Source organism: Phaethon aethereus, assembly GCF_964289735.1.
Source record: "Phaethon aethereus genome assembly, chromosome: 5".
NCBI lineage: Eukaryota > Metazoa > Chordata > Aves > Phaethontiformes > Phaethontidae > Phaethon > Phaethon aethereus.
Genome location: NC_138579.1, coordinates 70,801,384 through 70,817,194, shown reverse-complemented (window position 1 = coordinate 70,817,194; position 15,811 = coordinate 70,801,384). Strand labels below are relative to the sequence as shown.

Sequence of the window (15,811 nt, the reverse complement as noted above, 5' to 3'; positions counted from 1 at the left end):
GACATTGCCACTTCACTGTCACAGTCACTTCATAGTCCAGGACAGAGATTTAGAGGGATGTTTTATCCAGTTAGCAGACAAGAAAATCCTTAGCCTGCTGACTCTTCATCCATCCTATTTGCAAAGAGACCTGCTCCTTCATTTCCTGCTGAAACACATCCAAACATGACACAATCTGTTAGTCCACAGCCAGAAAAGGACTTAACACACATTCACCTGAACAAAAGAAGATTTTTGTGGTTATTTGTAAGTGTTCTTCTATCTGACAAGATGAAAGACAGTCAAATAGCCAGGCCATTACCAAAGAAATTATATCTGTTCACTTCCGGAATCCTGAAACACAGCTGACTAAATGCCAACTTGCCAAGGCACAAAGACAACACAAAAGAGATGTTTCTCTTAACAAAAATTGTTGATGAAGCCTATTTTGCATTTTACTTTACCAGTCCTGATAGACAAGTTGTGCACTTCCCAACCCATTTTACTTTTTTTTTTTAATAATCACAAATGCTTTTTACCAAAAGACATAACTGACTGAATAGCTACATCAAAGATGACACGCACTTCAGCAGTTAACCTAGGCAAAAACGTTCTTTTGGGGGACAATATTCCTGAAACTAAAAGATGCTCACCACCATCTGTTCCTAGTTCTTACCTCCCATAGTGCCTCACCTGACGTTGCAAAGAATAAGAAGATTCTGGACCGCGGGAAGAGTGGAATTCTCATTCTGTCCTGTCACGAGGTGCCTGTCCAGCACGACATGTACAGCATCCGGACTGCTGGCTAAATACAGGAGAAAAAGCAGCAAGCATTGTGTTAGTAACTGAAGTAGTGTCCACTAGCAGAGATATGGTATTGACACTAACATAAAAGATAACTATTTTGACCAGACAGATTTGCTGAGTGACTGGCATGCTGATCTATAACCCCAACAGACAGCGACAATCTCAAACCCCTAATCCCGAAATCATTTCACAAGAAAGTCCTTCTCTGAAAGGACAGCAGGACTTGTTCCTTGATTCAATTAATGCCAGATGGGTAGAGTGCATATATCAAGAGATTTTCACAATAAAACCCTCAAAGTACATATTACCCTGCAACACAATACAAACTCTTCTTATGTAAAAAAAAAACAAAGTTATAATCACCATGCTACAGACAGCCTGCAGGAAGATACTTATTTTCTGGCCAATTATAATATCCCAACGTGTTAATACCTACCAGCAATTGCTCAGTACTCCAACTAGTATTTTAATTAATTTATTTAATTTTATTACATTTTAATTAATTTAATTTAATAACTGCATTCCAGATAGAACCATTATTTTGTCAGTAGTGAACAATTCATTTTCTTCTCCCTCTCCCAGACACTGACTGCCTAAATACAGGCTAAGTGCCTTCAAACCACACATGGTTTTCCTCCTCTTGTTTAATTTGTCAGTACCACTGCAACCAAGCGTGTGTGACCTAACAGGTACCACTGAGGCACCAGCTTTTAAACTGTCAGTACTGAACTCATTATGCAGAAGGTGGCAGCAGCAGCTCATTTGAAAAGCATAAAGATGCCATTTAAAATACACTAACAGGCTGGATGGAAGAGGATTAAGTAAAGCAGCAATTAATACAGCAATTTGATAAGACAGTGGCATTTCTTCTTAGTGAAAAATAGATGCATGGCATTAGGAGCCTGGTTCTGTTTCCTGTCCATGCCACGTGCATAGTCTCTAATCTAGCCACTTCAAATTGTACCAATTCAATGGGTGGCACTATTCTGTTAAATAAAGGATGACTTAAATACCACAGGCATCTCATTATTCTCTTTAAGGACAGACTCTAAAAAATTACTTAACAAAACAAGAGATTGAACAACAGCTGCAACTGAAGAACAGGAACATTTACAGCTCATTATTTAATTCTCCCTGTAGCTCTTCAGTATTGCAAGAATGCAGCACGTAAAGGAAAACAATGCTTTTTCCTGCACATCCAGAAATAATCTAGGAAACAAGTGACATTTCTGTGCTTTAATGGATTTAATTTCTCTCACAGGACAAAGCTTCAGATTTTGCACTTCAAAGTCAAACTCCTACATTTTGACTAATAAGTAATGAAATTACTAGTAACAAAACAAGAAAATACAACACCGCCAGATCTAGCTACAAGTAAAATACTTGATGGTAAAAGACAACTAAACAGAGCAACCAAAAACATTCAGTGTAGTACCTCCAGCTTTAAATAGTGAACCATTTGCCTGAATAAAAGACAACCTCAAAATCCAGAACTTGACCTCTCTGGGCAGAGCAGATGCTTCGTAGAAGCTGCAGCACGCTACCTACATAATTTCCCTGCAGGCATGGACTGCGCATCTCCAGGTTGATGACGGCTGTCCTGCACGCACCCTTCCCCACAGTACACGTTCTTCCTTCACAGCAGGACAAGCCACCTCATGTTTACCACGGGGTAAAAGACTATGCGTGGGCAACCATGGAGATCGGTGTGCTGTACTGTACTGTCCTACTTACCCACACGCCGTATTTCATGGTATTTATTCTTAAAACACTCGTCATTTCTAATCCACTAGGGCATTTGCTCATATCCACAAAATGGGAATGCAATACAAGATATCCTGTCATAGTCCTGTTCAGCTGTGTAAAACTGGCACACAAACATTCATTTCCAACATGGAGCCACAAAACATGAAATGCTGAAGAATGAAGGTGACATACCACTAAACGTAGCTCCAGAATCTTTCACGAAATCTTCCACAATAATGGACAAACTGGCAAAATTAGGCTGCCTTACTAGTTCATACACAGATGGCTGAAAAAGATCAAAAGGAAGTAAGTCTGCCTTGCTTTTAATTAAAAAAGCCAAGCAAAACCAACACATACTTCCACCCGCAACTTATTCTTCTGTTCCCCCTACAATTCTCCCAATTGTACACAGGAAATGAAACAGAAATGAAGCATAAAACCAAATGACCACAAGCAGCTTCTATGGATTTTCTGTAGGGAACAAACTGAAAATTCTTATGTGAGAAAAATATAGAGAAAGAATGACACCAAGCAATTTCTGCACCTCAGCTGGACGCCAAACAGTGTGCATGCAAGTAACTTCATGATAGCACAGACCTACGCAGCTGTTGGACACAAATGCTGTGCCACTTGCAGAGTCCAAATAACAGGACCATGCTTTGGAATTAATATGGGAAACAGCTTAAATGAAGAGAGAAAAATTAAAGAGTACTTAGTTTTTATAGGCACAGGAGGAAATTGAATTTTATGGTTTCCATAGCAACTATAGCTAGGCCACATCATGCCTTATTTAAAATGTTTTATCATGGATTGTAATGCCAAATTCAAAAGCTATCAATGTCCTGGTGTGCTTGTGAGTCCCATAAACTTAATTTCTTAACTTTGCATGTAAATTTTCAACCCTAGAAGTTGTACTATAGAGGTCTGCATCATCATGGCAAAATATTTATTTTTTAAAAATAACAATAACAGGTACAACTGCCATATAAACAGTCTGTGAGGTCAGAGATATGACTGTATATTAAATAAAATATTAATAGTATCTGGCTACTTTCTGAACCACAAGCCAGTCTGCACAAACAGCCTTTTTCCCTAGAACTTCCTCTACTTTAATTTTAAAATGAAAGAGCACCCTGAGAAATAACTTACCTCCGGCATTCATGAAAACAAAAAAAGTAATTCTAAAACACCCTCAAAGAGCTGCAGCAGTCCTTTCCAGCATTTTATTGATTCAGTGTAAAGTTTACTAAACAATTGTAAGGAAAACACTCTCCACATGACAGCCAAGAGAGACAATCCCTTCATGCACTCAGTGTTGGGCCCCCTTGCCAATGACAACTCTTCACACCCTGCACATAAACCAAGGGTACCAAGCTCATGATTTATGTGTGTTGGCAGTTCTAGGAAAAAGACCAGAAACACCACTACTATCACCTGAAATCACAGGCCCACACAGAGCAAAAGAGCCCCCAGAGAGAAAAAGTCAGGTGAAACTCAACCTACCCCTGTCAGGCTGTATCCCTGAAACACCCAGGATTTATCCTCATTGGTGGCACAACACAAAGCTGCAACTCCGTGTCCAACCGCACAGATAGGTTCTAGAGAAAAATCAAAGCATACTTGAGCAGTTGTGAACATCTTCAAGCAGCCAAAACAGAGGGAAGTGTTAATGAGACTCTTCATGTTACAGCATGTTGCCTTCCTGCAATAAAATTAATACTGTATTGTTTATACTCTCTTATGCTGTAAGGTTTTTTCCTGTACCCTACATAAGAATTGTCCCAGTCTTGCAAAGAGTTACTAGCTGTTGACTCCAAGTCCAGAGACAGCACCAACGACAAAAATGGTAAGTGACAAGCACAGACACAAATCTTGCTTAACTACAGCTTGATTAACCATGATCCTGGTCCAGTCCACATTCAGCTCTGAACCTTGAATCCTACTGACTTGGAGTCATTTCTCTATCATTAAGGCAGAGAACCCTCTTCTGATATAGGCATTGAAAAGCTAACAATATATTTTTATACACATTTACATGAAGAGGATGCTTTTAAAGAGAAGATACTTTAGATTTCTCTAAAGCAGCTTTTTCCAGTTCTGAATGCTCTTCAACGATGTAAGCATTTTAAAGTCATTGGAAGATAATAGCCTTACATGAACAGTACAGTAGCGCTATCTTATTTAAGAAAATATCTAATGATGTTCACCTACTGTTCTCAGTGCTGAAGTGCTGCAGTATCTTAGCCAGGTACCCACTGTTTGCAAGGTCGGTCATAGCCCCGGGACAGTTTGGAATCAGCAACGCATGGTATCTAGCGCCTAGCAAGGAAGAAAGGATAAACTAATTGTCATACAAGTAACATAAAAAAGCCCAATCATAAATCTTTTTCAGATTTGATATAATTATGACAATAACATGTAAGTCAGTCAAAAACTGTACAAACTGAATGAACTAAAGAAACTAACAGATCTATGTGGAGTAGACAAAAAGTTTTAGGACAAAGAACATACATTTGTAATGCAACATTCTTACCCTGGCAGAGCCTAAAACCACTATGTCTGCTAGCTTCTACTTTAGCAAAATATTTATTTTTTAAAAATAACAATATATAGTGTATCGGTTGGACTTGCTGATCTTAAAGGTCTTTTCCAGCCTCAATGATTCTGTGATTTTTTTTTTCTTCTATATACATATATATAAAAAAAGAGAATTACCAATCCAAGATAAATATGAAAATAACAACTGCAATTACCAGTGCTTCCTCTTACAACACAAGTTTTATGCCTTCTCTGTGTTGTTCTTCCTAAAGACTTAGCACTAAGAAGGATCTGTTTCCCTGATAAATGGAGATAACACACACAGGCCAAAAGTAAAGCCATTACCATCAATCGACTCCAACTTGGCCGGGTTCGCATACGATTTCATACGAAAGTCCTGTATCCAGCGCATGTTGCTCTCGTTCACATCCACAAAATCAATTGGCTTCCCCTAAGGAAAGCATGGTTCAAAGGCTGTGGTTAGGATCACTGCACAGATGTTTCTTGAAGGATAACCATGTGTTATTTTGAGAGGCTTTAGCTCTCAAAAACCTGAAGTTTTGCATTTCTCCCACTAAAGTAGTTCTTAGAATAGTTCACCCTCCACTCTTTGTGAGTAACAAATACTGGATGGAGAAGTTCAGAACCATACTATAGGAAGAATGCATTCAGTTCAATATTAAGAAAACAGAATTAAAAAAAAGTCCCTTAATCTGTAAGGCAAATAAAACACCTCTCAGTAAAAGTTTAGTATACTTCTCTTTTGTCAATTGAGATATCAATTAGTTTCAGAGTGACATCACAGTAACTGCCCATTTTTACTTACCCCAGGAGTCGCAACTTGCAGATTAAAAGCAGAGCTAGTCAGTGTGAAGCAGTGAAGGAAGGACTGGGCTGACACACCTGAAAAACAAGAGTCCAAAAACTTAAAGAAACAACAGTTGTATTTTAATCCCAGCCACACTAACTCATTTTATCTAGCAACTCATTTTATCTAGCAAAGTACAGGAGCTTGGGTTTTTTTGCTCATCTTTAGCTCTCAATAATGTCAGAGAGGTCTTTTAAGATGTAAGAAATGCACAGCCTTCATTATGGGTGAGCTAGGTATAGAGAAATACATGATGAAGGTATTCTGTTCATCCGGATTGGGGGGTTACAGGGAGGGCAGAGGGAAGGCAGGCAGAAGTGAAGGGAATTCAGCTTCTTCCAGGTATACATGCAAGCGCTGCTCAGCTGCACGTGTGCTCTGAACCAGGTATATGCAGAGGGGAAACCGGCCGGTATTCAAGAGCACAGCTGTGCACAGAGGGACACACAGGCACGTGCGCATCGCAGATGAGCACCGCTGGAAAGCAAGCACATCTGTGCACAACACAGGTGCACGAGCAGGAGCAGCGTGTGTACATACCCCTGCAGCGCCAGGCTGAGCGGAGAGCATGCATGCGTGTCTGCACAGCTTAGCTGCAGTGACTTACACACGCACAAGCCGAGCTGCACGCCTGCGGCCCAGCTGTACAAGCTGCGGGGCAGCCACACGCGTGACAGGACGGTGGCTGAAGATGGGGACACCCGTGACGGCGCAGCGCGACACGAACACTGCACGGCCGGGCGTGCACAGCGCGGGGCACACCACCCACGGGCGTGCAAAGGGGCCCGCACGCAGGGGACCGACTGCACTGCCGCCGCACCCCAGGGTGGGCCGCAGGGGACCCGCACGCCGGTGGAGCGCGCACGGCTAGGGGCGGCCGGCGCGCCGAAGGGAGGAGCGGGGCCCGGCCGGCCGGGGGCTTCTGCCCCCGAGAGCGTCTCACCCGCGGCAGCGGCGCTGGCGACGATGAGGCAGCTGGGCTTGCCCAGCCGGTCCGACATGGCGCGGGGCGCGGCGAAGCCGGGCGGTGGCGGGGAGGGCCGTCTCCTCATGCGGCTCCGCTGCGCATGCGCAGTGCGGGAGGACGGGCGCGCGCGCTGCCAGCGGCCGTTGAGGCGAAGCGCGCGGCGGCGGCCCGGCGGGAAGGCTGAGGGGAGCGGCGGGACGGCGATGGGCGGCTGTGGGGGCCGCCTTTTACCCCCTCGGCGGATCATGCGGATCAGCTGGGGGCATGTCCCACCCGCCTGCCCCCCGCGACCGTGCAGCGGCCGCCGAGCTTTAGTTCCCCTTCATAGCGTGGTGGTGGCCTTAGCAGCTCTCCTCAAGCTCTGGTCTAGTAGTACAGCTGCTTCCCTCATCAAGTTTTGTGGTTTGGTTTTTTTTTATTTTTACATTTTATAGCTGTTTCCTCACCAAATCGATATTGATACCCATGTTCAGAAACACTGAAGACTTGCAGGGACCACCCCACCTCAGAGAAGGGGAAGTCAGTGATACCATGTTGTGTCTTGGAAATGGATTGGCTTGAAAAAAGTTGTGGATTGGAGATGAAAAAGCAGGCATTTATGTCAAAATGGCAGCTCGTTTTCAATGCCCAGCTGAGGGGACACATCCAGCTGCAGCGTTGGGTTTCACAACTCCCTGTTGTAACTACACAAAGTCCCTCGGCCGACCAAATGCCAGAAGCCTTCCCACAAAGCCCAAGCCACCATGGATCGTGGTTTATTGTGCTAGTGATGTCTTTCTGACACATAAGTAGGAACAAAACTTTATGAAGCCCAAGCTGTTTTTAAGTTGCTGGCTTAAGCTGTTGCTGGCTTAAGCTGTTACTGGCTTAAGCTGTTTTAAGTTATTTTAAATTAATCTCTTGGGTTTTATTCTTGATAAACTCTCACCCTCAGGTTGAATAACCTCAGGGACGCTGTGGAGGGACAGACGTACGTTGTGCTCTTTCGAATCCCTGAAGAAGCTACAACTAATTATGTTATATGGGATGGTACAAGATGCACAGGGATGTGTCAGAGTGGTTTGCTGAAAAAAAAAAAGACAGGTGAAATACGTGGATGGAGAACTGGGTGACTTCCTGGAGACACTGGAATGAGCATCAGAATTGCAAAATAAATAAAGCCATCCAAACCTTCCTGAAGCTGTCCTTCCCACCCCTCACATCTGGTCCCGACTGCCGCCTTTGCACACATTCTTAACCTTTCAATGAGTCATTATTCTTCAAGAAAAATGTTCATTTATTGCAGGTGTCGTTGCTTTTGGCTCTGTGCCTCACTGGAGGAGAAGTAATTTTTGTAGACCTTGTTCAGTTTCTGGATTTGCATTTTTCATCTCTGTGGTAATAGGTTTATCTCTTGATGGTTGCTAATGTATTACAAAGAGACAATGCCATTATAAAATGAAAGATAGAAAATGAAGACAGTACAATTCTGCCATTCTTTCTGTTTATTTATTTGAGAGTACCTAATTTCTAGCCTGGCCTCCTAAAGGAAATGTAGCTCATGCCATCAGGCTGTCTGCTTGCCTGTTTCTTCAATCATCTGTCCATCGGTCTCCTTTTCTCTCCAAAAGTGTGTTCTGAAATCATAGGCTGGTTAACTGCAGAGATACCTGGATGTTCCTCCCTCTCTGCTCTAGCTTAGCTACCAGAAAATGATAAAAAAGACCACAAAAACAAACCCAAAGCATATCTTTCACTATTCAGTTTAGCTGCTTTGTGGGAGACTTAGTGCCACTCCAGCAGCCTTAAGCCTTTATGGCACAGAGCGTCGCATTTATGCTCCTTACTCCTTGCTTGTGAAGCCAGTGCTTTTTTCTATATCCAAGAGCAGAAGGAAAACTGCTGTCTCAAATCCTGCTGCGTCAGCTCTTCCCGTCCTCCCTAGACTGCCCAAAATACAAAGCAACAGAGGACTTGACAATGATTTAAGGTGAAGACATAGAAAAAAATGCATGTGCGAGCATCCTAGTTGCTGGGAGATTAAATTATACAGTGATGTCTTAATACCTGATCTTCCACTGCTCAGTAGGTGCCAATGCCCAGTGTTACCAGAGCACCATTTTGCAAATGGTCTTCTGTTGAATTCTCTTCCAGCAAGCACTAGATAATGCTTTGCAGCTCCTCTCTGCTTAATTTGGGAGGTTAGCAAGCGCAAGTAGTAACTAGCACTGTGACAGGATCATGAGGACAATATAAATTATTTGTTACTTCACGCAGACGGTTGGTTTGGATAGAGCCTGGCCGTTACACTTACGTTAAGCCAGCTGAGCGCTTCCTCTTCAAATCCAGTCTGGTAGAACGTAACCACTGCATTTCTCATTTAAAGTGCAGCGATTTGGCACCGTGTCATTTTCTGTGGCTAAACAATGGCTAGAGTAGAAGAGAGCCGGGACAAGCAACGCATAGTTTAAGATAATTGTAAACATAGCCTCTGACTTTCATACTTTTAAAATTTCTATAAATATACGGAGGGAAAGAAGTAGATGAAAGACAGAAAGGATGGGTGGAAGATTTCCAAACCAGTGTTTGAAAGCACTGCGCTGATGCTACCTTTGCTCTCTCCGTTGGCACTGCAACTGCACCGATGTATCTGTGCTGCTGCCTTCCTTGGCAGTGGAAAAAGATTAATGGTTTTTGTTTGAAGGAGATATAAGAGGAAGGTTCTCCAGCCCATTCTCTCTCATCTCTACGGAGCAAGCAGCACTGTTTCAATCTCAGGCTGAGGAGGACAGTTTGTGCAGGTGCCTCCACTGATGCCAAATTCCAGGGGAGCCTTCCAAGCTGCACCACGCCAGCCTGGCTGCACACCCTCTTCTGTTAAGAAGAGATGAGCCAGGCTCTCACTGGAAGAGGGTGCATTGCCCCAGCCTAGGAACTGAAGAGGAGCCTCAGCTCCTTCGAAGCGGTGCTCTCTGGCAGCCCGGGAAGGGCAGGGGAGATGGCCATCTCTGCCCAGGCAGCTCATCCATACTTCACTGGCCCAATGTATGTGCTATTTCACACACCCTAACTGGGGGCAGTGGGGAGGGTGAGGCACCCACCCACCCCAGATTCTCAGATTCAGAATTCAGACTCAGAAAAGAGGAATTTATTTGCTCTCCTCCTCTTATGAATATTAAGACAAGGTAAAACTTGAGCCCTCAGCTGTGTTTCTGCAGTAAAAATCTCAGAGAATTAATGCTTTTGCAACTGAAGGCTGCCCCTTTTTCCTGACCCCAAGGAGTTTACAGTATTTGTCTTCCCAGTTCTTAATAGATTCCATTCCAAAAGCTTGCAGACTTCTGCAGAGACCCCATTTGGGACTGGTGTAACATGACAGCAACTATTCGCAGTGACGAGTACTGCTGAAACCCTGACACGTCGGAGGGAGTCCCTGGCTCGCGCTGGTGTGCAGGGACCCCCACAGACACCAGCCAGGTGTGCAGGGGATGGTTTCCTTGTGAGGACGGATGCTCCTGGGCCAACTTAAAAATGAGCAAATCGGAGCCACCGCAACCAACTGTGCAGCAAAGGCTGGAGACCGGCCTGCGGGACAGGGGATCAGGGGGGTGAGAAGAGGTTTCCTTTGGGGCTCTGGACAAGTCTTTAATTGTTCTACACCTTAGTTCCTACGTGGGAATAATAATAATCTCCCTTTGCCTGCTTTCCTTGGGCAGGCTGGCGGTTTTTTGGGGCAGGAACTGCCTTTTCTTACAGTTGTCACTGGGATCGCTAATCCTGGCAAATATTGAGCCTGCGGGAAACAGAGTCATGAGTAAGAAGTGAGGGGGACAACAGCCATTTTCACTCACACCCCCACATACACAAAGATGCTCACATGAGGAATTATACAATATATCTATGTGTGTATATATATCTCTATATATAGTTTATTTCTTACAATCCTGGTAAGAGTTACAGGTGTATTGGGAATCATTTACAGTTTCACAGCATATGGAGTGGCCATACAGCTTCTGATGTGAGTAACATACAGTGTGTAGAGAGCACACGTTTCCAACCCATCCACCCACCACTCATACAATGGGTTTTCAAAGCTAATACTAGATTCAGCTACGTAGAAAGCCTGGAAAATGTTAGGGTACAGCGTTGGGTGTTGTACAACACTGTCAGTCACAATGGGACAAGCTAAACTACTTTAATTTTCAATCTAGTATTTCTAGTCTACCTGCATTATTGCATTTATACGCTTTTTTTTTTAAGTCAAAGTAAATAGAATACTATATGGGAAAGGAAAAATTCTTGACTATTTTAGGATTTGAGCTGCAGCCCATACAAAGTGTCCGTAGAAGCATAGACAAGATTATAAATTCAACAAGGTATAAATTAGCTGTATAGCTTTGTGTGTAGGTAGGTGTCCATTTCCCTCCGGGAAATGTGTCTAGCAGCATATTGTTTTTGAAAGCAAAAAACCAAACCTGTATGTTGAACACAGGTAAATATGTGTAAGTGACAAGCAGGTCTATTTGTACAGGGAAGAAATCAAGGTGTCACTCTGAAAATCACTATCATTTGGAAAACACATTCAGGGGCTGACTCAAAGCCCACCCATGTCTTTGGAAAGATGCCTGTGGCCTGTGGAAAGAAAGGTAGCAGCAGGCATTTCCCCGCTACCAGTGTTTGAGCTTTCCATCTGACTTCCAAGGGCTTTGGTTCAGTCCCTGGAAGAGGAACAGAATCCAAGCAAACCAAAAGAAAAAAAAAAATCCCCTGTAATCTGACTTTCTAGTTCCCTTTCTACAAGTTTTTTTTTCTCCACAAATTTGTAAACCTGCACCTACCACTAGAAGAGAGTTGGTTTTCACTGAGGAATTGAGATTGCACCTTTTAAAGGTTTCAACTGAAAGGGTCCTAACCAGTGACTCAGGAAAAGGCACCAGGCTTAAGAAGGGCTGCTCAAAACTTCGTAAAGCCAAATTATTTGCTTGTTGGTTTGTTTGCCTTTTTTTTTTTTTTTTTAACATGACAAAATTATATGGCACCCTTGTTCTTATCAAATGGCCCCAGAAACTTGACTGCTTGAAGCTGCTGTGGCAAAACCAGGGATACAATGCAGGTCTTTACTATTGCAAAGATTGTTAAAGATTCCTCTCTTCCTACTGGGAGTGTTGGTACTGTAGCACCATTACACACAGACAGAAAGAACTCGTAACTTTATTCTTAGTATGCTGCACTGGGGCTTTGCATTATGAGAAATGAAAAAATAATGGACTCGCCTGTGAATTTCAAGCTGGGAGCAACTGAAACAGCAACAGGAGGAAGAGTAACTTGTTGGTCCGAATCCTATTTAACCCAAGTTATATTTTTCAGGGGGGGAAAAAAAAAAATCTATTTAATTTGAACAGCATAGCATCAAAGAGGAGAGAGCATGAATCCCAAGTACTGCATGTCAGAGCATCCGAACGGAGCCCAAGGGGTCCAAAGCAGCAAGCAGGACTGTAGCACAGGGTAGAGCCAAACCCACGCCTTCGGAAAGCCAATGGCTATGATCCGTCACACTATTTGCAGGCTGTGGTATCAGCTTATTAGCATGGCTAGGGGAATGAGATGTGAATTTTCAAGGCCCAGCAGTCTTGCATTACTGTATCAAACGGTAACACCTGAGCAACCCGTTCAAATGGAAGAATCTTTGCAGTCTTCTGTGTCCTCAACCCTGCGGCTAATGGAAGATGAGAGTGCGAGCTGCAGCATGCCCCTGGCACACCAGCTGATTCTTCAAGGCCAGCAGAAATGCAGGTCATTTATTTCAGCTGAGAACCAGCTCTTCAGTGCTTGAGAACCTTTCTTCTCTGCCTATATTTTTGGTGCTCCAATAAATGAAGAAGCCCTAGCTTCAGCCAAGTGTAGCGTATGCTCGTGCTGTGTCGGCACCTTCTGAGCATCTAGAATACCTCACGCCTGACTGGCAGGCAGGCTTCAATCCTGAGCAGAACTTGTGGCCATGCAGCGACTTACTGACGTGGAAGAGCTAGGAGAGGAAAGGCACCTTCCAGCTGTGGTTTTCTCATCTGCTGAGCTTCTCTGGCAGACAAGAGCACTCAGCATCTCAGACCCTCAAGCCTTAGTCATTAGGGCAGACGACAACTTCATGCATTCCCTGCTGTGCCACACAGACTCTGTGTTCCCCGTAGGTGCTCGGTGGCTGAACATTACCTGTATCTTTTGAGTGGAGCTACCCAAAATCTGCCTCTGCCTTAAGGTAGGGTTTCTGCCTAGCTGTGGAGAGGCTACATCTGCAAGTGGCCTGGGAAGAAAATAGGGAAAGGGAACACAGTGCAGTAGCCAAAGCAGCAACAAAGTGCAAGCAATGCATCAGATCTTCCGAAACCAATGGAGCCATGTAGTTCATAGCAGTTGGCATGAGCAGACAACCTAGGAATCTGGGCATTAAAAAGGAAAGCAGCTCACAGGGCTGGACTGATGATCTAGAAAATGAAGAGGAAAAAGTCACCATAAAACCACTTTGCTCAACAGATTAAACTCCCCAGGGCCAGTCAGTCAGGGTAACATGATCTGAGCTAACCACAGCAAGATGCAGTAAAAGACTAAGAAAAATGACATTGAACAGACCCAGCCAAGTCCAACTGAATGGCACATGGGGCGTGTTCCAAGCCAATGTCTCAGTTACATCCCAGTACCCTTAACAGCACCTTGTGTCATCATCTGGGCTGCTGAATTCAAGACAATCTAGCTCAAGGAGGACAACTTTCTATATAGCTACCTCCAGCCTGATGAACGTAGATTAAGTACCCTCTCATTTTTGCCATATATTCATGACAGCTAAGACATCTTATTCTGTGCTCTTTGCCCTTAATGCCACTTAAAAAGAATAACTTCACATTAATGATTAACACTTCAGACAGGCAAACTTCAGGAGAGAACTAACCTCCAGCTGAATGAAGACAGGAAAGGTTTTAAAAAAAACTATAGGCCAAAACCAGTCCCTGCAGGACAAGCATTTAGGGACCGATGATGGGCTGAAAAGAGAGCAGCAATATTTCATCCACAGTACTAGGCAGACACCGCTCACACCGCCCTCTCCTAGCTTCTTCGGAACTGCAGAGCGTAAATCCTGAAGCACGTGGGTGGTACCTCATCCCCTGGCCCAGAAGATTGCTGCACAGGCTTCATCGCTTTCTGCCGCGGAGTTGTCAATCGAGTGCCACTCATAAGAACTGAAAACGTACAGCCAGCCCAGGTCAGATCTGCAGCATCAGTGGATTTCTCCCCGAGAGAGTAAAGGGCCAAACACCTCTGGTGTAAATAACGGGAAATATCCCGATTCCAGCCCCCCGTGCTGAGAATTTAACTAACTTGTATACCAAATTTTTATTATCCTGATCAAAGCCAATTCTCCTCATGAAGGGAGGTGCCCAACCTGTAAAGCAGAACTGCAGTCAGTTTATGAAGAAGATTATGACGTGATGCGGTTGCCTAACCCTGCAGAAGACGGCTCTTTCTGGCTTGGGAGATTTCTACCAGCTTCATAACGAAGGGAATGAGACTGCAGTAAGACGCTACGTGGCTTGGGAAAGGAACCAGCATCCCTGCTATGGCACGAAGTCACAGACGAAGAGGATTGAAGTGCGAGTAGGTTGGATTTTCAATCTTTTTCATAGCAAAGCATGGGAAAAGAGAACGCAGCCCTTTCAAATGCCCAAATCATTGACTTGCAATTTCCCTTAATCATACAAAGTTGGTTGTGGAAAACATCAGGTCTTTTTCTTGCTACACTAACCCTTTAACATTGAACAGAGACAGCAAAAATCCATTTGTAAAAGGCGGTTAGCAAAGGATAATTTGCATGGCAAAGTTGGTCATTTTTGCTTTTATCCAAGTGGAAAAAAAAGGAAGTGGATAGGGTATAAAAGTTAATGTGTCCTTACCAAAACTGTTAAGATAATGAAATCGTGCTTTTTTTCTCTGCACTTCTCTGTACTGTTTCTTGTACCCTCTCAGAAGCACTGACTTGAAGCTTTCTGTAAAGCTGATTGAAATTCCCAGAACTTCACCTTTCAAATACATTTTTTCATTCCTTCCTTTTTAGGTTTGTTTCTTGAAGAATAATTTTTCTCTCAAATCTTCAGGACTGTTATTTTCAACCGATTCTAAAAATAGCTAGAAGGATGCTGATTTCTAAACCCCAGTGGCATTTCCAGAAAAGGAAGGGAAATTTTTAATGCAGAAATTGTCTCCCACCAACTCCAGGGTTTTTTTTTACTTACACTGTTGTTGTTTATACACAAATACAAATGTAGGTATAAGCATGGTTGTGACAATGGCTGCCTCAGTTAATACCAGAGAAGACTTCGCTTACGCTCTGCAGAAGGACTAAGGAATGTTTTTGTCAGTTTTAAAAAAACATGCCATTGAGATGACTTTTTGATGACCTACGATCATATCCCTGGTGCCAGTGAGATCTCAAAGGCCTGATCAGAGCATTATGAAGCCAATGGAAAAATTCCCCTTGTTCTCAGTAGCCTATGGATCAACCCCTAAACTTCGATTTAGCAGAGACACAAACCCACTTTTAATTTATCACTCAACCTAATGGAGCTAACAAGTGCTTCAGGACAAGCGACTGCTCAGTGCTTTAAGTGTGAGCCCGACAGGTGAACAGCACCTGCAAGAATGCATTCTTACCCTCCTGAAAATGCTGCTACGGTATCCTTTGGCTTCCAGATATGTTTGCCTCCTGCTGCAGAACTGTTAGGAATAATGGGACTTAGCCATAGCGTATGAAATTGGTAGAAGAAAGAACCAGAAATGTAATCCATTTCATCTTTCTTAAAGCTAGAAGCATCAAAAACCTTCTACTAAGTTGTCCAAGAGAGCGTAATGACATCTTTATATTTGACTAAATCTTATGG

General features: G+C 43.6%; 1 protein-coding gene across 1 annotated transcript; it reads right to left on the bottom strand.

Moving 5' to 3' along the window:
- Positions 1–314: 314 nt before the first annotated feature.
- Positions 315–7,490, bottom strand: GATD1 (glutamine amidotransferase class 1 domain containing 1). The gene is made up of 7 exons (XM_082001119.1): positions 6,882–7,490; positions 5,897–5,973; positions 5,416–5,521; positions 4,744–4,851; positions 4,036–4,130; positions 2,725–2,818; positions 315–784 (listed from the first exon to the last, which is right to left on the bottom strand). Exons 1-7 carry the CDS (start codon positions 7,150–7,152, stop codon positions 669–671), a joined length of 867 nt encoding a protein of 288 aa, XP_081857245.1. The 5' UTR covers positions 7,153–7,490; the 3' UTR covers positions 315–668.
- Positions 7,491–15,811: the final 8,321 nt, after the last annotated feature.